This window comes from Danio rerio, chromosome 18 (genome assembly GCF_052040795.2).
Source record: "Danio rerio strain M-AB ecotype USA chromosome 18, GRCz13ab, whole genome shotgun sequence".
Classification (NCBI taxonomy): Eukaryota; Metazoa; Chordata; class Actinopteri; order Cypriniformes; family Danionidae; genus Danio; species Danio rerio.
Window position 1 is genome coordinate 40,386,353 of NC_141038.1, and position 24,820 is coordinate 40,411,172.

A 24,820-nucleotide genomic window follows, 5' to 3' on the forward strand; every position below is an offset into this window, starting at 1 on the left:
TTTCATATGGTGTAACAGCTTCAAAAAACTCTGAAACTGCACTTTGCTGTTGCTAGCTACTAGATTGAGCATCATTGACAATACTTTTAGTTGACTTTTTAGCAAAACACTCCAAAACACACCCTGTGGTGCTTTTTTAGGTGCTGGTTGTTGCATTTCCTCGTGCTGTGGCAACAATTCTGCGACAACTCTTACAAATTACCTATTTTTGTTCGGTGTCTGTGACTTTAAAACCCATATTATTGACATGCTGTTTTTCTTTGATATGAATTAGTATATTAATGCTTCTGAAGCAGCAAATGGCATCATCCCACTCGTCTGCGCTTTCCTGTTTGTTTGTTTTATTATGGGTTTTCTGGATATTTTGATTGTACAATTCTGATCTGGCAGAATGAAAGTGTGCTCTGAATTGGCTAGTAAGACTGTCACAAACAGACGGCAATCACGCATTTGCTCTGGGTGAGGCAAATTATATATTTCATATCACAGCCTCTTGCGATTAGCTAATGGCAATGTTTAAAATCAATTCGATTTCGGTTCATCACGATTGCAAATCGATTAATCGCACAACCCTAGTTCACACCATGCACGATAACTATAAACAATTTTTATATTTTATAATGATAAAAACATTTCACTTTTTTTTTTTTTAAATAAGAAAAAAAAAAATAGCAAGAGTTCAGACCACAACTATTATGATAAAACTGTTGAGAAAAAATACAGATGGGATCACTTTCAGAATTGTTTTTTCTCAGCTAATAAATGATAAAAGACCTTAAGTCAGTCAGAATCCCCTGAAATACAAAGCAATCGTGCATTTTAAAGCTACAGACGACATTGTGAAGACGCACTGCTTAATGTTAAGCCTTCTTTTCAAACATTGTTTAACTATCTAAAAATAATTTTGTATACCATGGGAAAGAATGATAATACATGAATGCTTTGCAAGACAGGCTAGCAACCCGAAGTATAAAAATAAAAAATTCATTTAGTTTGTGTTACTTTTTTTAAAATGCTGAGAAAACAGTTTGAGTTGTTTTTTATTCCACTACGCTGACTCTGACAGCTAAATGAATTTGATTAATAAAACATTTTTAAATAAACTTTACAGGAGCTGGATTCACTGGTCGGATGCGCTAGTAGCACACTGCTGGTCACAAGGGGGTAATGCAGAATGAAAAGCACAAACTAAAAATAATGTATTTTTCTCGTTTGTAAGTATGGACGCAAAATATAGTTACTGTTCTATTTATATTTATAGTTATCATGCTTGGTGTGAATGGGTCTTAATGGTATCACGTGAGTGTAAATGTCGGCAAATGCGTTTCCCATCACCCATTATTTAATAACCCTTTTTCGCAAAAGTACAAAACCACCTCAAGCGAGCGTAGAGACTTTTTTTTGTGAATTTAGAGATTTCTTTTGAAATTTGGCATTTCCATCACTCGTTTTCATGTTAAACTTTAAAATGTACATTAACAAAGAGTGATAGAAACCCAGCTGATGATGTATGCTTCTGTTGAAGACATCAACCTGCATTTCTCAATGTATTTTTAAAGCAATCCTGTTTAAACAACTCCATCCATAATTTCACCAATAATTGGATCTATCCATACTCTCTCCATAATTTCACTTCATTAATTATCAAATTGTGCCAATATATCATTATATTGAGTGATATTTAAAAGCACTTTATTGTACATTTTGATTTGAGGTGATCAACCGATCAATCTAGTTTTCAGGACTCAAAAGAACGACATTGGAGTTTGAAGGAAACGCCTTAAAACCCTGCTCTCGTCTCAGTTTCTTTTAAACCTCCTTTGAATCGAATAACCTCGGATCTGAACATCCAGGTCACTGTTGTCACTCCAACCAGACAACTCCACCTAATCATCAGCTGCCATTGACATGCATTCATTTGCATTTGTCTGCCTTGATAAAGTTTCTGTGTTTGCTGAGGTAGAGGCGTGTTTGGGTGGGATGTAAACAGAGACTGCTACACCCGCAGAATTACCATGAGAATGCTGGGGCTGAGAGTGTAGTTTTTAATATGAAATGAGTGTCTGGAGCCGCTGACCTGAGGCTGGGTTCATGATGTTCTGTTGCTGCACAGGCACTGGGCTGGCTGGGGCGGCCTGGTTCATCTGAAGGAGAGCTTTACGTGGGTCCTGCCAGGTGGTCGTCTGGTCATTATGGCTAAGGGGAGACAGAGACATACATAATCAGGACAGTTAAGCATAACTATGAGTAGCTTTGTCTTTCATTTGAATGAGCTGCATCCTTGCTTGGACATAAGTGGTTTAAGTTTAAATCTTGAACACATGAAAATTTAAAACAATTTTTTAATATTATAATACTTTTGTGATTCTATTAGTTATTTCTTTCAAGTTTATCCTTGCGATTTAAAATCTTTAACACATACTATATATTCACAAATATATACTATTTTTATAGTATTTTGCAGACAATACTAAAGGTATCTCAAGTGTCATTATTGTACAGGATGTACATCAATGACACAAATTAGACAAACACCTTAGAATTATAAGGTTCTATCTGTCATTTAAAAAAAAAAGTTTTACATTCATTCATTCATTTTCTTGTTGGCTTAGTCCCTTTATTAATCCGGGGTCGCCACAGCGGAATGAACCGCCAACTTATCCAGCAAGTTTTTACGCAGCGGATGCCCTTCCAGCCGCAACCCATCTCTGGGAAATGTTTTACATTTTAAAACTTTTGATTTTAAAAAAAACAAAAAAGGTTTTTAATCTACAAAGTTGAGCTCTGGCTTGGCTCTATAACAGGGGTGCCCAAACTTTTTTGCATGAAGGTCCAAAAACCAAATATCATTGATAGCCATGGGCCGAAGATAAACATATCTTTGATTCCTATATCATTCATTATTGTTATTTTCAGTCCCTTTATTAATCTGAGTTCGCCAAAGCGGTACGTTTGTAGTGTGAGTGCAAAACGCGCGAGACGTGACTTTTAAGGGACTGTTTCATATGGTTTTATTAATCATTCTTACTGTTCAGTGAACGCAAACTGCCGTAGAATATTAAATACACAAACCCCTTACTGCACGACAGCTGCGCGCCTTCAGCAGACCTCATTCCTGCAGCACGAGGGCTTTATGATTGTTTATGAGCGCCAAAAGTGGCGGATCTGTTCGGCGAAATATCTGACTGCGTGTCCCCGCATCCCTAAGGACTGTTTTTGGCGAAATATTTGACTGCATGTCACTGCATATCAAATGACTGAAACAATATAACTAGAGAAATCTCCGCTGTGCTGCTGAGTGACAGTGCTTCTCACTGAACAGCGCAGCATCAATGACGCAAGCGTGCCCAGGCCCGATTGTGGTGTGAGTGCGGGCCGTCGGGGGAGACGGGAGGGAGGACAAGCGTGCTTTGGCCCGGTTTGAGGCAACCGTACCTAGTGTGAGTACGGCCTTAGGATCTCTGTCATGTTCATGTATGAAAGAGAACTGTTATACACATATTATTTGCTATATGGAATGCAAAAACGATCTCAAAGAACGCAGATACAACCTTATAATTCCAAGGTGACAAAATTTTTTATCTTTTTCAGACAATATACAATTTTTAACTATTTATTATATATAAAATACTGAACTATTATGACAATTTTTCCTTCGTCAAAATATTTTATATACTTTTTTAGTTCAATTATATTAAATGCATTTATTTCACATATGGACAGCTCAGTCCTTCACAAACATTCTTGCAAAGAAACGATTTTATTTCTTTCTATTCTGCTAAAAAAAAAAAAAAAAAGACAATTTTTTGGTGTGTATAACACATACAGCACAAATGTAGTCTAGGCAGGCAGCTCACCAAGTTCCAAGACACACTCTATGTCTAAACATTGCAAAGATTCATGGAAATTAAAGACATATTAACAAAGGTGCGTCAAGGGCAGTGCGCTGCAATATAAACCACAGTTATATATTCCACACCGGTTTATTTTGTTCAAACTGAGCGCTCAGATAAAACTCCCAGCGAGTGGAACTTTTAATAGATCTCTGTAAACAACTGAAGGCCAATTCATTTGGACAGCATCTCAGTCCTTTAATCTGCATAAGCAAAATAAAGCAGCAACCAAACATTTCCAAAGCCTCCTGCAAGCAAGTGTAAATGATGGTCTGTCCTAAAAGCAGTGAAACTCCCATTCATTTCGTCAGCCCTGCCTACTAAAAATAGGCTGTTATGAAAGTTTATTTCGTAAACTTTACAATTGCCACCCACTCTCCTGTCAGATTTGCTGATGTATTTCTGTGGAGGAGGGAGTGTGGATAACTGTAGGTCGCTTGGTAAACTTTGACCCCGTTTACATGCGATTTGCCTACATGCAGTGGATTGTAGCAGGGTCATCTGCACATTTAGTCACTGATTTCTGTGTAAGGCCAGTGATGCGTAACACAGTTACTGGAAAAGGCATCAACAAGTCTGAAAGGAGAGACTGAAGCCAGACTTACACTCTTCTGTTTATTCAGATTGCAGACAGCAAGGTGGCAGCGAGAGCTGTTCTGTTTTCTCTTTCGCTGCAGTTTATCACTTAAAGGTTAAGCAGGCGAGGCTTTATAAACTTCAGTATCCAACAGACAAAGGAAACAAAATTAAGGGGACAGTCCTTTACTCAACCTCAAGTGGTTCCAAACCTGTTTAAGGCTACATTTACATCACAACAGTATAGGCAACAACAGAAACGCTTTTCCATTGCATTTTGAAAAACTACACAACAACATTTTCATATTAATCCACATTTACACATACCCGTGAAAACGACCAAAATGCTGCATTACATATGCTAGGTCAGTATTTGGTGCAGTCACCTTGCTAGTAAACACGTGTTGGGAAGGGACAATGTGCTGTTCGACATATATAATTTGCCGTTTATGTAACATGAGTCTCCAATTTTGGTTGTACTGTTAAGTAAATCCACTCTTTTCTGATGAAAACTCCATCATGGTTGTGTTTGTTTGTGCCTGCCTTTATTGCATGTGCATGACGTCTTTGTTTTAGAACACTTTAGTTTCTGGCTGTTTACATGGACATGACAACAGCAGCATTTTTAAAAACTTCTATTTGAAACAGTCCCAAAACTATTGTTATGTATTCAAACAAGCAAAATGTGTACAAAGTTACCAATTTTTGTCTAAAAAAAACATAGTTGTGCAAATGGCCTCTTAGTCCTTTTTTTGAAGTTTTTGAAGAATGTTTAAAACCAGAAGCCATCAACATCCATGGTATTTTTACCTACCATGGATGTCAATGGCTGATGGTTTCTACCTTTCTTTAAAATATTTTCTTATTCATTTATCTATCCATTCATTCATACATCGATCCATGCATTTATCCATCTATTTATCCAAGTATATATCCATCCATCCATCCATCCATCCATCCATCCATCCATCCATCCATCCATCCAACTATACTGTATATCCATCTATCTACATATCCATCCATCTGTCCATACATCCATCTGTCTATCCAGACATCCACCTATCCATCCATCTATATATCCTTCCATTTATCCGTCCATCCATACATCTATATATCCAACTATATATCCATCCATCCATCCATCCATCCATCCATCCTTCCTTCCATCCTTCCATCCCCACCATCTATCCATGCATCCATCTATCCGTCTATATATCCATCTATCATACATCAATCCACTATACATCCATCTATCCACCATCCATCCCTTTATCTATCCATACATCCATCCATCTGTCCATCCGTCTATCTATCCATCTAACTATATATTCATCTATCCATCTAACTACTGTATATCCATCTATCTACATTTCCATTCATCTATCCATACATCCATCTGTCTATTCAAACATCTGTCCATCCATCCAACTATATATCCATCTAACGATATATATCCATCCATCCATTCATCAATCTATACATTCGTCCATCCATTCATGTAGATATCCAGCCATCGATCCCCCTATCTATCCATCTATCCATACATCTGTCTATCCATACATCCATCTATCTGTCTATATATCCATCTATCATAAATCAATCTGTCTATATATTCATCTATCCACCCATCCATCCCTTTATCTATCAATACATCGATCTATCATTCATCCATTCACTCATCCATCCATCCACCTAAATATCCATCCATCTATATATCTATCCATCCATCCAGGCATCCATCCATATATATCCATCTATTCATCAATATATCAATCTATCGATATATCCATCCATCCATATATCCATCCATCTATATACTTCAATTCAATTCAATTCAGCTTTATTTGTATAGCGCTTTTACAATGTAGATTGTGTCAAAGCAGCTTCACATAAATGGTCATAGTAACTGGAACAGTGTAGTTCAGGTTTTAGTGTTTAAGTTCAGTTCAGATCAGTTTAGCTCAGTTCAGTGTGATTTAAACATTACTGAGAGTAACATCCTTCCGTATATTCATCCATCCATCCATCAATATATCCATCTATCGATATTTCCATCCATCTAACAATATGTCCATCCATATATCCATCCATCCATCATTCCATATATCAATCCATCCATCTATCTATCCAAGTCAGGAACTACTTAAAGGCGAGTAACTGTTTTCAAGGTTTATTTTTGAGTGACTTTTTACTTCCATTTTAAAGCACCCAACTATTCACCTTCACAAACCAGCATCACATGATTTCTAGTGCATTATCACAATCTAATCTCACAACTTCCTAGACTTGCTTTTAAACAAATGAAGTTTTCCAAGAAATGCTTTTTGTGTCCTGAAGGCACACGCACACAATTTACGAGCACTGTTCTGGATGGAGTAGGCGGTTCAAAAGACCCGAGCTCAGAGGCGACGCACGTTCTGTCAGGTCTACGAAAGTACAGGATTATGTGCTTAACTTAAAATGTAGCTCCAGGTAAAGACTACTGAAAAAGCAGAATTACGCAACTTGAGGAAAGCTGAGAAACGCTAACCAACACTACTTTATTATCTATTCGACAGTGAGAATGGGCTGTAACGCTTGGTGCAGAGGCATTTCTAATGATGGCTTTGTTGGGACTTGTTCGATTAAGATGTAGCGTTAATGCAGGAAAAGGCCCCTCTCTCTCCCTCTCTGACTCTCTCTCTTTCTGTACATTCAGGCAGGGTCAGTCATGGGTCTCCTCCCAGGAGGTTTCTTTCTCTCACTGCCTGTTCTAACACACTGAAGTGTCAGGCTCTTTAACAATCTGGCGCCAGTTTTACAAAGCTTTCACCTGCTGGACAAAAGCTCAGACCAAGCTACGACCCAAAACCCTAAATGCTATTCACTTGTCCCACTTTTTTCCCCCCCAAACTCTGCTCTCTTTGCATATTTAAGACTGGTTTTGTCACTGAAAATGTGAGCATCATTACTAGTGACCAATAAATCTAGTTAAAGATTATTAGGAATAGATTATAAACACGTTTCACTGGCCAATAAACAAGTGTTGCTGACTGCTTGAGTACGTTTCTGAACATATATAAAAAATAACAAAACCAAACCAATATTAAATGTATATATTATGAAATGTGCTTACATTATTTAGGTCTTGAAAAATAGTTTTCCCTAATAAAAAAATGCAAAATGAATTGGTAACAAAAGATTTGACATTCATTGAAACAAAAACATACTACAGGATGAATGTTTACTCTCAAATGATCGTTTACCAAATTTGTTCAGAATTTTTTTTTTTTTTGCATTTATAAATATGCATATAGGTTTTGAAAAAGTAAAAGGATGGATCATAATGACAAAATGTTCATTTGTTTGTGCTAAAGCATAAATTTAACGTAATTACAATATAATGTAATTGTAAATCCCATTGGTTACCCTTAATTCTTTACAGTTGAAGGCAAAATTATTAGCCCTGATGAACAGTTTTTATTCTTTTTCAAGTTTCCCATGTGATGGTTTTCCTATTTTTTCCTATATTTATTTATTTATTTATTTATTTAGCTTTTGAAGAAAGTCTTATTTCATTTAGTTTGACATGATCAACAGTTTTCATTTTAAATTAATAAATAAAGATAGATAAATAAATAAAAAAATAAAACAAAATAATAAATAATAAAAAATAAAAATAAACTAAATACATTCAATAAAATAAATAAATAAATGTAATGATGTAGAGTGTTTGTTTTTCAAATTTCCCAAGTGATGGTTTTCCTATTTTATCCTATATTTATTTATTTAGTAAGCTTCTGGAGAAAGTCTTATTTCATTTAGTTTGACATGAACAATTAGACTTTTCATTAAAAACAAACAAACAAGCACATAAATAAAAGATAAAAAATAAATAAAATACAATAATAAAATAAATAAATTAAATAAAAATAATAAAATAAATAAATTAAATATAATAAAAATAAATAAAATAATAAATAAAATAAACACTATAAAATAAATAAAAATAAATATAGAACAATTTAATAAATAAAATAATAAATTAAAATAAATAAACAATTAAATAAATAAAAACATAAAATAATAAATAAATAAAGAAATTAAATATAATAAAGAAATAACAATAAAATAAAAAAAAACTAAAAAAAAAAAAAAAAAAACTATTTTTTTCCTCCCAAATAAACCACTCTTATCTAATAATACTATGTACCATCATCATGGACAAAATCCAAGAAATAGTTATTAGACTTTAGTTTTTAAAACTAATGTTAAAAAAATATCTACTTTAAACAACACCTGGAAAACAATGGTTTGACTAATTTGTATTTTAACTTTATATTGTCATCAGTCTTTGAAACCCCATTTTGTTTGGTCACTAGCCTAGACAGATAGACGGCTGACCACTGATCTACTGGAAGAAAGACCGCAGAGAAAAAAAAAAAAACTATTGGGAGAATTTCAGCTAGTGAATTTTGCAACTTTCCGATTTTATTTGGAGTACTAAATCAGCAAGACCCTTTCCCATTTTCCCATCATAAACACCCCTGTGAGCATTTTCCCCTGCCGTCACTTTCTCTTGGCCACCAATTAGTCACTATTCCACCATCGCTGCCTTATGAGAGAGGGAGGGAGCAAGAATAACAAAAAGAGGAGAGAGAGAAAGAGAGAGACTGACTCAGCACTTCACCACCCCCTCTTCCCTAAGCTCTCTCTTGTTTATGCTTTACTGATCAAAGGAGCTGCCAAAAACTGCCCCCTCTCCCACCCACCTACCAGTAAGCCACCCTACCCCCAACCCACACACACACACACTCCAGGAAAACAGTCCAGGCCGCAGCAGACGAGGAACAGGGGGCCTCTTCAGGAGGGTCACGGGGGAAGGCCGAATGACTGTCAAACAAAAACAAAAGGCCAAAGAAGAGGAAAAGAAGGAGGAAAAAACGAGCGCGGAAGCAATCCCTCAGAACTCCATTGGCTGAGTGGATCGCTGTGGTCCTGTTACACTTTATGTCACCCCGATCCTCCCCCTCTTATTGCTGCTGGAAACTATGACAGAGACACGGGGGGAGCGAGGGATGGAGGGAGGGAAGGAGAGGCGGTGTGAGTTAATTTTAATTGGAGCACAGGATGTGGAGTATGAAGATCTCCTCTTGGGTTTCAGCGAGGGCAGACGCAGGCGCACTCGCACAGGTGGGCTTTATTAGCCCACACTGTGCAAAACACTGACGCTTAGGTTTAATTCAGCAGTAGAACTGTAATCAACACAAATGACAGTTTAGTTACAACATGCTGTTTTCAGATCATTAAAAAATATCTGCAAACAAAGTCCCGACACGGAATTTAAAGGGATAGTTGAAGGAATTCTACTCATCATTTATGCCCCATTCACAAGGAGCGTCAGCTTCAACGCAAGCTTCCCATTTACTTTGAATTGGTGACGTCAGGCGTTGCCGAACAGCACTGTGGATCCGTCGGCGGTGCTTCAGTGGCGTTGCTCGCTGCAGACGTTAGGACTTTCTCAACTTTAAGCGCCGATGGAATCGTCAGCCAATCAGATTGCAGTTTGCAAATAAACCAGCTCAGACAGCAGCCAATTGCGGACTAATTTCATTGGCTGATGCTGCTATAACGATCGCCTGACAATCGAACTGTCAGCAACACTTCTTCAAACAGTCTTGCATGCTCTGCAGAGATGCACAGAGTTTTGCCTTCTTGAGGCTTAGAAATGCATCCGGCCGTTGTTTCTTATCACCTAAAATGTCCAGGAGTCTACTTTTTCCTTTTGCTTTCTAAAGTTGCATTTTTGTGTTACTCTTTTATCAAAGACTATCCACTTGGCTTCACAGCTGACAGCGCGCACGAGAGAAAAAGAAAATAATAGATTATTTAATCTAAACGATTAAAAAAACTCTTTACTAAATACTCGGAGAGGATGAAATGACATCTATGTAAATTAGCTGCAAAACATACGTGCACCATTAAATGGTCAATCTACTCATTTGTCTCAAGAGAGTGCAGCTGTGTGCACATGCCTCCTTAAGAGAATTTTTAAAACTTTAACCCATTGAAAAAAAAATGGTTTAACAGTGTCAAAATAAATAAGTATTGTTAAAAATCTATTTTTTTGTGTCACATGGAGTTAACCATGTCTGTGCCATGGGTGAAGGATGTGTTTCAATCCGGCTATCACCACAAGTCTATTTTAAAGCTATGGGAAGCACTGTGACTTATTTACAATATAGTTAGTCATTTCTTTTCTTTTCTTATAGTCTTATAGTCTTATAGTAGTTTCTAATAGCTTTTACTAGATGTATTATATAAGAAACTTGCTTTGTTTACCAAATAAGTGGATCTAATTGGTTTTGCATTGTAAACACGATACTCCCAAAATTATTTAGCATAAATTTGCAGATTTTTTACAAAATTTTAGCAGGAATTGCAAAAGATGTCTGCAGATTCTGTCTGTCCCTAGTTATGAGTTAAACACAAGACATTTTGAAGAAAGATGGAAACATGTACATTCCATAGAAGGAAGAACTAATTATTGGTAATTAAGGTTTCTGCCTTTCTTCAAAATATGTTCAACAAAAGAGACAAACTCAAAGTTGAAACAAGTAAAAGGTGAGTAAAAGATGACAGAATCTTCATTACTGGATGAATTATGCATTTAAGATAAAATATTAACTGTTTCAAAATCTAACAAGATGACTACTTTCTTAAGTCCAAAGTGTAGTTCACTTTTTATGCACACATAAAAGGCACCGTAGACTCGCAAACAGTTATGTTGCTAAGCTAAAATACTAAGAGTGCTAAAGTTGTGAGTTTAAAACCCACAAGACTAATTTGACACAGGTTCTTGATGATAAAATTAAGACTCCAAATTAGGGCTTCACAAATAATGAACATAACAAATAAATAAATGGACAAAGTTTATATACAATTTAGCATAGGGAAACACAGTTATGTGATCAGTAGTAAATCTTCTCCACATAGAGAATGAGGGTGCTCTTGGAACTTCCAAATATGCCTTAACGAAACTTAGGAAATCTTATAGCGGTTGGTGAATTAACAGAAAATTTACCTGCTTTCATTTTTACAATGTGACTACCAAATGACCACAACAACATTCAGTTGATCTGAGTTCTCCTTATAAATTTTAAAAACGTCAATTTCCTGCTAACATTTGAGCGCTGTGGAGCACGTTCCTTAACACTGATTTGTCAATGTGTTCACGTGCTCAACAGAAATGACCGTGATTAGTCAAGTAGGTCATCAGTTCACCGAACTCACCACTGTTTACGGAGTGTAAACACAGATAGAGGGACAGTGGAGCATTTTAAAGTCACATTGATGAGCTGGTTTGTCTATAAGCTGACATAAGAGAGATCCGCTGATTAACTGCGGCTTTAAAACACCCCAGTGGTCCCTGTACCTGTGGTAAGTTCGGTGAACTGATGACCTTCACGGTCAATCACAGTCATTTCTGTTGAGCATGAAACACAAAGGCAAATCAGCTGTGTTTAAGACTTGCTCAACAGCGCTCAAATGTTAGCGGGAAATGGACGTTTTTAAATGTATTGTGTCAACCCTATAAGAAAGTATGTAATGATGCAATGCCTCTGAATATTGCATAATCATGTTGCATGCAATATTTTGCGTAGCTTGTCACAGCCATGTCTGAGTAGCTTTCTAAGTTTACATAGAGATTAGTATGGAAGGACTCATTCAACCCCACTGGACTCATTTGGTTTGAACATTCACCTTGTGCCTGCATTGTCTCCATGACTGTCTGTGTGGACAATAGAACTGCAGATAGTTTCTAATGATGAAAACTGACTCACAAGGACAGTGCATGGGCCGTCACAGTATAGATAGCTGAGACATACTTATAGCTTTAGAAAGCATAATTAAGTTGCCAACCTTCTGGAAGAGGCTTGAGGTCTTCACTGCTGCCGTCGCAATGCTGTAATCAACTCTCCGTTGTTTTGGAACAGAGAAAATGTGTTTTTGTAGTCAGTCTGGGTCAGAGCCCTACCATTGCATCACTCTTGAGTGTCTGCTCAAGCAATGTTCTCTCTGGACATCGAGCACACACAAACACAACTGAGACTGACTGGCTTCCCTTTGCTCAGCGGGAAAGTACCGGGAAAATGGGAGGACAGTCAAAAAGCAGCCAAGAGTAACAATAATAGTGAAATCCATATGTATACAATACATCACCTGACTTTTGTTTGTGGTGCCAGCCTGTGCATCATAAATTAAAAAAATGAAGGTGCAGTTATTTACCATTGCAAAGCAAGATTTTGAGTATGATATCCAGTAATTTTTGCAAGTAGGCTCATTTTATAAGTCACCTTAATTTGAGCCAATTTAGGAGTCCATTCAGCCATTGAAATCATTGAATGGGATCAGACTATTGGCATCTCACTCACAAAAACTCTGAAAAGAGTGGATTTTTACTCTATATTAAGCAGCGCTGTTACCAAGTTAACTTTCTGGGGATTATTTTCAGGCACTGTGGGATGTCAGTGTGCCTGCTGCAGCCATGTTGCAGCAGCAAAGTTTCTTGATTATTACGCCAGAATGAGTATTGTTCCTAGTCATATATCGGCCTGGAAAATGGCAATTTATCATTTTCCGTTGGTCTTGGTAAACAATGCAACTACAGAAGAACTATTTTAAAAACTATTTAGATTTAATGGTCTAATCCAGTTCAATGATCTATTCTAAAAGCTAAGCTAAAGGCAGATTAATACTTCTTTGTCAAGTACACGCGTATAGTCCAGCGCAGCCTTTGTGCGGTCGCATACCCCTCGCTTTGGTTGACGCCGATGTTGATGAGCACCTCTCGGAAAACATAACTACACGTTTTAACGATTTGCATCGCAAGCTCTTTGATTGGTGTGGGCGGAGGTCAGAGCCGCACGAACCCGTTGGGACGAATGTTTACAAGTGTTGAGTCCTGTGGAGGAGCTTCAAATGGAAACTTTTGTTAGTGTTTTAGTGTGCCTGCTGCAGCCATGATACAGCAGCAAAGTTCCTTGATTATTACGCCAGAATGAGAGTGGTTTCTAGCCACATTGGCCTAGAAAATAGCAACTTTTTTCCGTTGGTCTTACTAAACAATGTAACTACAGAAGAATCAAGCTTTAAATAGAAAAAAAATCTAAACTTTATTTTGAATTGAGCAAGAAGCTAATTGTCTAATTCAATTCAATGATCTATACTACAAACTAAGCTAAAGGGTAATTAATACTGCTTCGTCAAGTGCACGCTATGGTCCAGTGCAGTCTTTGTGCGGTCGCATACCCCTCTTTGTGGCTGACGCCGACGCTGATGAGCAACTCTCAGAAAACGCAATTACACTTTTCAACGATGCGTAGCACAAGCTCTGTGATTGGTTGGCTTGGTAGCGCTGACGAGTGTGGGCGGGGGTGAGAGCCACACGAGCCCGTTGGGATGAGTGTTTACAAGTTTTGCGTCCTGTGAAGGAGCTTCAAATGGAAACATTTGCTTTGTGTTTACCTTATGATTAAAGTTGTGGCATGCCCGTCGGTTCCTGGTTCTGATTGAGCGGTTTTGTGTATGACATCCACTAATTTTTGAAAATAGGCTCAATTTATAACTCACCTAGGGTTAAACAATTGAGTTGAGAGATTGGGATTAGACCACTGGCATCTCACTTACAAAAGTTCCAAAAAGAGTTGATTTTACTGAATATTAAGCAGCGTTGTTATCTAGTTAACTTCAGCCACTGTGTGATGTCAAAAATTCCAGCTGCAAAATTATTTATGCCAGAATGAAAATATCGTTCCTAGCCACATTGGCCAAGAAAATAGCAACTTTTCATTTTCAGTTGATCTTAGTAAACAATGAAACTACAGAAGAATCAAGAAAAAAAAAATTTATTTAGAATTTTTTGATTGAGAATCTAATCCAATGGTCTATACCAGTGGTAGGAAACCTAGGGCTTGTGAGCCACGTGGCTCTTTGACCAAAAATACATAGCTCTACAGCTGCCCCCCAATAACATTTTACAGTTTAAAAAATTATAACTGTTACTAGTAATTCGGTTTCTTTTAAAAATGCGATTACAACTCTCCATTTGTGTGTGTGTGTGTGTGCGCATATATATATATATATATATATATATATATATATATATATATATATATATATATATATATATATATATATATATATAAAATTGTATTATTATTTTTTTACAGCAAAATGAAGAAATAATCTCAGTTAATAATAAAAAGACGTTTTGACCAATGTCTGTGTGCTGCGCTGTGGATAAGCTTGACCAGTGACACGCAATACCAAAAAAAAAAAATTCTATAAATCGTCCTCTCTTTACTCCATGAACTTGCTCAATGTGACGCTTCATAGTAGTTTATTTTTGAGTTTTTGTTTAAACCTGTAATATTTATAGTAATCTATTGTTTATATTAGTAAACCTCAATGGCTCTTGAAAAAAATGAATTTGTCCAAAATAAATCCCAAATAAATCTGAAATAGCTCTTTGCTAAGGGGTTCCCGACCCCTAATCTACACTAAAAGTTAAGCTAAAAGGGCTCTCACCAGACCCAGAGATTTACTGAATGGACTTTTAAATAATGGTAAAATTCACTGGTTTACGTCTAGTAAAATGAGCATATTTCCAAAAAAAGTGAAGTGTTTCTTTAAGCAAGCCAAGTTTAACAACTGATGGTAAGATATCAATCTTTAGGCAACAGACAATGCAACAAAAATTATGATGACCTGAAATGGTGCTAATGTAAACAAAACTTTAAAAGTATTCATTAACATATAGTGTTGCACCACTACATTCAGCTCGGCTTTAACAATGTCAATAAATGACCAGTTAAGATCACTCATCAGTGCAGATTAATGAGACCGACTGCACTTTCACACCAACAAACTAACACCTATGGCAACAGTATCCCCACACTCCCACAGAAAACACATCATCGCCGTTCAGGGCCATTACAGATCGCTCGGGGGGCCACCAGCTGAGAAGCATTATTGAAGATTATGGGGCCAGAGATGCAGACAAAAGCATAGACAACATAGACGTCCCCTCAAGAGACCCCCACAAACACCCTCCAGAGCTTCAAACATCATCAGCTAGACGCCTGCAACCTTCTTTCTGGCGCACTACTTCCAGACTAAGTACTGAAAAGACCGACTGGGGCAATGACAAACAGACAAAGAGCGAGGTCTACAACCCTGGTACCAGGCCTTTGCTTTATAGCCAATAGACATGGAGAGTGGAGGTGGGGATTCTGGCACTCGAATCACATTGAGCCATGACCACACAGGAATCACTCCACGACACTAAAGGAGACAATCCTCTATGGAAGCTCACTTCCTGATTTCCTCTCCAGCTGTTATCACCGCTCATGAAACCAGAGAGCGCTGGAGAAGGAGGAGGAGGTGGTAGTAGGTGGAGAGGGGAGGTTAGCGAGCTCACGGCACTGGGCTTAGACCCACCCAAGCGCTCGACATGATTGATGGCCCAATTATCAGGGCCCTGTTTATTGTGCTGCAGTTATTTATAACGCAGCAAAGCTCGAGGTGCAGCGATGAATGCTTCTCACAGTTGCGCTCAACTTTGCCAGCACAGTGTGTTTTCCACTTTGTTTTGAAAAATAACTCATATTTGCCATTGGAATATGGAGAATATCCTGGATGAGTTGCCTTCACAATGGTGAAAAGTGCAAAGATGGCATTCACTATTGACTGTCTGGTGAAGGCGTATATCTGATTAAACATTGCTTGGAAATAATTGTGATTTGTTCTTTACTTTAAAAATAAAGACAAAAACTTTATAATAATAGGCGACATGGTGGCTCAGTGGTTAGCACTGTCACCTCGCAGCAAGAAGGTTGCTGGTTCAAATCCCAGCTGGATCAGTTAGCATTTCTGTGTGGAGTTTGCATGTTCTACCCGTGTTCGCATGGGTTTCCTCCGCTTGCTCAGGTTTTCCTCACAGTCCAAAAACATGCACCATAGGTGAATTGAATAAACTAAATTGTTAATAGTGTATGTGTGTAAATGAGGGTATATTGTTGTTTCCCAGTACTGGGTTGCAGCTGAAAAGGCATCGGTTGTGTAAAGCATATGCTGGATAAGTTGGCAAATCAAGACTAAGTTGAAGGAAAATGAATTAATGAGTTTACATTATCTCAATGCTTAAGATTGGTTATAAAAAAAAAAAAAAAAAAAAAAAATATATATATATATATATATATATATATATATATATATATATATATATATATATATAAAAAAAAATATATATATATATATATATATATATATATATATATATATTAAAAAAAAAATATATATATATATATATATATATATATATACAGTTTTTTACTACATTGGTCTCCTGGCTACAGGTTTATACTTTCAAATGTAATATTTAATGTACTTAAACTTTTATTATAAATATTTATTAATATATTTATTTATAAATATTTATTTTTTAAATATATTTTGTTGTATTAATGTTTATTTTCAAGTTATAGAAATAATTGAGGATGTAATAGATGTTGTTAGCAAAGCTTCAACTTTATATAATGTAAAAAATGTTCAGTGAATTAAACTGTTTAATTGAAACAAAAATAATATAATTTGTACACTATAATATTGCAATTTAAGTGTGTGTTTTACAACATTTTTAAAATAATTTATTTGCTGTTCCTAAAGTCTGAAAATTATTTAAGGGGAACAAAGCGTTTATGTTAGGAGTCACAAAATCACATTACATTTTGATGCACATTATCACACATTATTTCAATGGCATACTCAGTCCATTTATGCATTTTGGATTCTAATAAGTTCTAATAATTTTTAATAAGTATTTCTGAATACAATTATAACAAAACATAACATATTAGAATAATTAGAAAGGATGCATACGATTTCAAGGCATATCACGGTTTGGAAAAAATCAAGGTTTTAAAACCGCCAAAACTTTCTACTATGCCGTTCCCAAGTTATGTGTAAGATTTATTTCATTTTTTACTCTTTTAGGACAACAGTATCTCCAGCAAAAAAAAAAAAAAAAGTTGTTTTAAATTGTAAAGAAATCTATCCTTTTGAACCTGATAAAAACTGCAGATGCGAACAATTCATATTAATTATTTAGTCTGTTTACTGTTCCAAAATGTTTTAAATGTTTCTTAATATAAAATATATTGTTTCAAAGGGAAAGTTTTTTTTTTTTACCCAGACATTTAATTAGAATATATTCTAGAGCAGTAATCACAAAACCGTCAAACCATGATATTTTTATCCAAGGTTGTTATACTGTCAGAATCTTATACCAGCTCTTGCCTAGTACTAACTAATTTTTAGCTTTAATATAAGCTAAATAAATTACATTTTAAAATACATTAAAACAATAAACAAGAAAAAAAAACTTCAACTTAATTTCAGTCGCAGTAACTTCAGTAGCATATCTCTTACAAGTCAAATTACAAGTCAAATCATGTTTATTTTTGTAGTGCTTTTTCAATGTAGAATGGGTCAAACTGCTTAACGTAGACGAAGAGAATAAAAATCCACAACATTATTTCAGATTGTAGAAAATTCATGAGTAGAATGCTGATGTAGTTCTAGTTAAATAAACCGATTCAGTTCAGTTTAATACAAATGTCACTGTTGAAGTACGATTCACTGGAGAGCTAGCAAACACTAGCTATAGCTGTTTCCATCCTCCCATTTTTATACGCATTTTGGTCTTGCACAAAAAAAAAAAACAGTTGATGGAGACGCCAAGATCAGCATAATTTTGAAAATGTGCATAAAACACACACACACATAACTCAGTACTTTTTATTTCATAAGAAAAGATGCAGATAAACTATGATGGAAACACTTTTACCAAACAAATTCCAGTATGTACATTAAAAAAGTGAGCACATTGTGAAACATCTGAAATGTTGCTTTGGTCATTCTAAAAGGCCGTAACCATTTTAATATTAGTGTTATTATGTTGTCAATTACCTCCAGAACTGTCTAGAGCAGTGGTTCTTAAACTTTTTCACCAAGTACCACCATAATGAGCAGTACTGAAATACAGTAGCGTAGTAGGCACATTACTTCCTATTATTAAGAATATAATTGTCAGCCACTTTAACATTATAAATACTTTAAACATTAACCCTGCACTGTGCTTACATATAAAAAAATAATAAATAAAAACATCAACATTTACATTAAAATGTGCTTTTATAAGTTAAAAATGATAGGTTACTGTTCTTAAAACGTAAAAAAAAAACTTCCTGTACTCCTGTAAAGTATTAACATAGTAGCCTATTTATCAACACCTAGAAATATAGGCTATATGTCATCACATTTATGTATAAATAATTTTTGATACATTTTTAAATATATGTAGCATGTACATATGACATTTAATTCCTCCGCGTACCTCTAGAAGGAAGCCCACGTACCACTAGTGGTACACGTTCCACAGTTTGAGAACCACTGGTCTAGTCTGCGCTCTACGTCTCACGCTTTCGAACGCCACCACACGCTCATTGTGTCGGCATCGTCTTCTGAGGCGCAAATAATTTATTAAATAATGAAAAGATTCACGCAGCTTCTCCTGCTGCAACAAATTCCATTTTTATTGTTGATATTTGGCGTCAGTTAATAAGGAAGTGACCAATTTTGTTCTCTTCGTCTCGTTGGATAAAAACGCTGCTTTATTCGCACTTCATTTATGCGATATTCCAGTTTTGCACATAAAGTTAATTCGCATTTTTAGATGGAAACATATCTACTGCTTAATTGGTAATTTACCCCAAAACCCTTTCAACTTTATTTTAGGTTGAACGATCCCCTTTAACAACATTGACTTTTAAACAACATCTGCAACAGATCCACACAAAGACTGTCTGTAGCTTATAGCTTAGCATAACATGCACAATCTCTAATGAGGCCAGAGAGAGCTTGGCAGCCATTATGAAAGACTGAATTCTGCTGGTCAGGACAGAAAGAGGACATCGCCTCTCCATTTTCTCCCTCACGGCCGAGCGAGCGAGTGTGCAACGGGACGGCTGGGTGAGTGACTGAGCTTCCGTCAGCAGGACATCATCAGGAGAGATTATTGAGCGACCTGCTGACCTCTGGCCGGATTTAAGTTCCTCTTTGAAGGAGGGCTCATATCACAGGAGCCAGGGGACAAAGCAGCGAGTTAACGGAGTCAGAGAGGGAAACCTGGGTAAAGGTTACAAAGTTCTCACATTTTAGACAACGCATATTTTAATGCAAAAAACATTTCACTCATTTAGAGAAAGGAAAAGGCTGGTCTTCATCATAAAAGGAATAATTGCACACCCAAGTTGCAGAACTTTCAAATAATTTAATGGTCCAGATTCAATTTTTGTTGCATTTATACTACTGTCACCCCATTTAAAGACATTTTTCAGATGTTGTTTCTTAAGAATTTTTTTATTTTGTCATATTTTTGTCATCAAATCAAAAGTCTACATCAAAAAAAAAAAAGTTTCATTTTTATATTCTATATAATATGTGAAAAAAATATGTGAGCCGCACAGCGTGTCTGAATTCATAGTATTTGAAAACAGTAGCCAAAAAGTACACGGATGACCAGCTACTTCCGTTGAGATTCTGAAGTGCGTATTTGATGGACACCAAAGAGAATTTATTAATGGGATTGAAGCAACAGACCTGACATGGGTGACAGATGTAGTACGTCTGAATTATTACTCGCATAATAACTCACATTCATACTACTCATATTCATACTTTATAGAATATATTTTTCTAACGATTAATAAGTAAATTCAGATTTAAGTGTAGTACATACTCAAGTAGTATGCAATTTCGGATACAGGTGTGTCTCAATCAGCTCCAGTGGTTTCAGACGTCATGGATCACTAGGTTGTGTACACAAATTCAGGCACGGGAAAAAACAGCAAAGCCTCATTTCACACTACGAGCAACTCGCGGTCGAAAAGCAACCATTCGTTTCAACAGAGAGTGAGCGACTTCCGGCGACCTCCGTCTACGTAATCGACAGCGACCATTGGTGACCCGATGGGTGTGTGGAGTGACGCAACAAAGTTGAAACTCGTTGAATTTTATGCAAATAAAGAGTGACAATAGAAGCACCTGTACTACGTGTGCTCGCTCGGAGGTTGGTTGTATTCTCCGTGCTGTAGACCTACACAGACCTGCGTTTGCAGCAGGTCAACACCCAGAAAAACAGGCAGCCACAAAGTCGCTGCTAGTGTGAATGAGGCATGAAATAGCTTGGTTCTTTACACGTCGAGACACTGATGGCAACATGAGAACGTCCTCATTGTACAACATCAAAACTGGAGTTTATAAACAACAGCAAAATTAATATTTCTCGTTTATTAATGTTAGGAAGTTTTTAAAAGCATATCATAGCTATATAAATTGATTGCTTCAGTTACCTCCAACATTTCAACCATCAAACAATTATAAATGTTTGCTTGAATGTACTTAACTTGTCCAGCTTTGCTCATTCTTGTTAGATATAAATAAATAGGTTTCTTTTTAGAAGCGTTAAAATGTTATATTTGGTGATTTGTTTGTATGATTCATGTTTCACACTTCTGAACTTGGGCCGATAGTGCGCATCTATGAACCCTGATTTTCACGCCGCAATGTGAGACTTTTAAGAGTGCAAACGTTTCAGTGGACTGAAAATAAAGTGATTGAGACAGCCCTTAAAATGGCAGACTACATAATCAGTGCCCTGACTACTGAACAAGGGAGCTGACTGAGACCAAAGACTATAGAACGTACTTCACTCAAATCTTTTTGAATGGGGAAAATTGTAATATTCAATATAGTGAATAAAGTCCTGCCTACAGGAGCCAATCACCGATCACTATATGGCCAATGAAGCCAGCCTTTTAGTACAGGAGCCAATCATCGATGGCTATATGGCTAATAAAGCCCTCCTTTTAGTACAGGAGACAATCATTGATCACTATAGACTGACAATACTCTGGGAGAGGGCTCAGACCAGATGTGAGTTTCTGCAGATTTTTTGTGATTTGGATGTTTGGAAATGAAACTAAATACAAGTAAGCTTGGCAATCGGTTTTGGAGAATTTGATGTTTCCCCATTCAGAAAGAATGTCCGAGTATACCACCCAAGAGGCGTTTCAAAGATGGCCACCGAGTGAAATGACTTGCAGGGACTTTGCTGAGACACACCACAAGTCTTTTGTTTTGATATGATTTTTGACAGTTGTAGCCTGTGAAATAACTGACATCATTCAGTGTAGTGATATGAAAGTAATGAGGACAAGACCTGCCTGGAACTACTCAAAGTCCCTTTAAGGCAAGTCATTTCACCATCTCTGAAACACCTCTCGGGCAGTATGCTCGGGCATTCTGTCTGAAACATCAAATTTTCCATAACTGTTTGCCAACCTTATTATTACATTACATATTTGGAATCACCAATAACATTTAACAACATCTGTTTCATAAGTTTAATTTCTAAACGTCTGATCAGAATTGAATCAAACAAAATCAGCATTTTTTAGGTTGCCTGAGCTAGTGCACATGCACACTCAAAAGGAACAAGATCAGCAACCTTATTTAAGGCCGTTGTACACATTATCATCCTCTGGATAATGATTGTCTGATCGCGCTGCTCTATTAACGTATTTCAAAACTTAGTCTTAATGGCGAATCTACTCCAGAAATGAAATTGACTCTTGCTTAAAAGTGTGAGGAGTAAGGTCTGTCTGCGGACTGCAGCATAACATGAAAGGGCCTTAGGGTCTACACCTTCCCCAAACCTAAACCCAACCATCAGTTATCAACGTCTAAGACCTTCCCCAAACCTAAACCCAACCATCAGTTATTAACCTCTACACTTTCCCCAAACCTAAACTCAACCATCAGATATTAATGTCCAAGACCTTCCCCAAACCTAAACCCAACCATCAGTTATTAACCTCTACACTTTCCCCAAACCTAAACCCAACCATCAGATATTAATGTCTACAACTTCCCCAAACCTAAACCCAACCATCAGTTATTAACGTCTACAACTTCCCCAAACCTAAACCCAATCATAAGATATTAATGTCTACAACTTCCCCAAACCTAAACCCAACCATCAGTTATTAACCTCTACACTTTCCCCAAACCTAAACCCAACCATCAGATATTAATGTCCAAGACCTTCCCCAAACCTAAACCCAACCATCAGTTATTAACCTCTACACTTTCCCCAAACCTAAACCCAACCATCAGATATTAATGTCTACAACTTCCCCAAACCTAAACCCAACCATCAGTTATTAACGTCTACAACTTCCCCAAACCTAAACCCAATCATAAGATATTAATGTCTACAACTTCCCCAAACCTAAACCCAACCATCAGTTATTAACGTCTACAACTTCCCCAAACCTAAACCCAACCATCAGTTATTAACGTCTAAGACCTTTCCCAAACTTAAACCCAATCATCACAGTTATTAACGTCTACACCTTCCCCAAACCTAAACACAACCATCAGATATTAACATCTAAGACCTTCCCCAAACTTAACCCCAACCATCACAGTTCTTAACGCACAGCCGCGAGTTGCGGAGGCTTTCATACTTGACACGCTCGCCATTGTACTGTTATTTGAAAACACAGGGGGGCGACACAGAGTAGGCCAACTGTCATGACAAAACAGATGATGTCGTCACCGAGTGGAGTTGCTTAATGACTGAATATTATAAAATATCAAATTAATTGGTTGTGGATCTTGTGGATTTCAAGAAAACCCAATCATTTGGTGAAAATGTTCTCTAGTAAGTATTTCCGCCATCTTGCCAACAACATCTCGTTGGGACATGTTGCAAGTTTTAATGGGATCTTAATAACTGCAAGTTACACCCCTCTCTCGTAGTCCGCAGACAGGTACACTTCAGTTTGTTGGCATTTGAGTAGTTGCTGCTGTCATGTGATGTGCGTTTGACAGGATGGACTGTACCTCATGCTCATTTCATACAGATTACAAAAACAGAAAACGTTCGAGGTTACTAAAGTAACCCTTCGTTCCCCGAGGAGGGGAACGGAAGCACTATAAGTGGATTTGATTGTAAAATCCACGCATTGGGAGGTTCGGTTCAGAAGCTACTCGTCTGAAAGAGTATTGAACGGGCCAATTAAGAATGAATTGGCAGCGCAAGCCTGCGCAGGTGAGCGGCATAAGCAATCAACTGAGTATATAAGCTCACCTGGCGCAGCAGACGCTATCCTTTTTAAGCTGAAGAGACTTTCAACAGCTAAGGGACAGTCATTATGGCGACGGAGTATAGTGCTTCCGTTCCCCTCCTCGGGGAACGAAGGGTTACTTTAGTAACCTCGAACGTTCCCCTTCGGGGGGAACTTCAGCACTATAAGTGGATTTGATTGTAAAATCCACGCATTGGGAGCCCATTGAAAGCGCCATAATGACTGCACCTTACCAACACCCCCGATGAGGAGATAGTCAAGCAAGCGTGACGCACCCACATCATGGGGGGCGCGGTCCTCCAACGTGTCCCTGGCCCTAATTTATCCTACTTCAACAGAAGTTTTACGGATTTATATATATTTTTTTTGGGAAGTCGTGAGCATCTAGATAATTCTAGGAAAATACGACAGTACGTTGGGAAGCGTGCAATCCCGATAGGGAGGACGCTGCGGAGGCCATCCGTTACCCAAGGGGGGATAGATGGCAGAATTTACATATGGACTAGCCCTAAAAAGGGGGAGTACGCATAGCAAAAGAGTGGTTAGCGGGGAGGGAAGACACGGGTCCGCCCAGGGGGGGGGGACTTAACCGTGGCTGAATAAGCATATGGGATCGCCTAGTGGGGACCACGCATAGCAGGCACCTTTACCCAAAACGCGGGCTGACCAGCGGGCAGACCTACAACGTAGTGGGCCAGCAAGTGACTCCTCCGCTGAGTCAGTGCTGGGGGCCACGGAGGAATCTGCAGGGCTCACCTGACGGGGAACTTTACTGACAGATAAAAAGGCGCACGTATCTCCGTGTTAGGGAAAATGGCGCAGCAAGCGTGTTTCAACACCCTACCGAATTGCTTCCTCAATCACCAAGGGTTACCTAATACCCTTGAGGAAACCGGCTCCACTCGCAGATTGTAAAACCTTGCAAATGTGTTGGGTGTCACCCAGCCCGCAGCTCTACAGATGTCTGTTAGAGGGGCGCCGCGTGCGCGCGCTCGAGAGGATGCGAAGCTCCGAGTGGAGTGCGCACGCGCTCTCGGGGGACGCGGCTCATCTCGGCTCTGATAGTGAAAGAAAGGCATCCACAATCTAGTGGGA

At 37.5% G+C, this 24,820-nt stretch overlaps 1 protein-coding gene and 1 long non-coding RNA gene across 4 annotated transcripts in view; one reads left to right on the forward strand and one right to left on the reverse strand.

The window, feature by feature from the left end:
* yap1 (Yes1 associated transcriptional regulator) overlaps window positions 1-24,820 on the reverse strand; it is a 376,699-nt gene that overhangs the window by 27,015 nt on the left and 324,864 nt on the right. For 2 of the 3 annotated variants that reach the window (XM_087292196.1, NM_001139480.1), the window contains 1 exon segment: window positions 2,078-2,196. In XM_087292196.1, coding sequence (XP_087148322.1) covers window positions 2,078-2,196 — 119 coding nt within the window. 3 annotated transcript variants of the gene reach the window in all.
* LOC147839788 (uncharacterized) lies at window positions 17,698-23,047 on the forward strand. The gene is made up of 3 exons (XR_015515186.1): window positions 17,698-21,102; window positions 21,491-22,269; window positions 22,660-23,047. It is a non-coding gene; the product is annotated as an uncharacterized LOC147839788 (long non-coding RNA).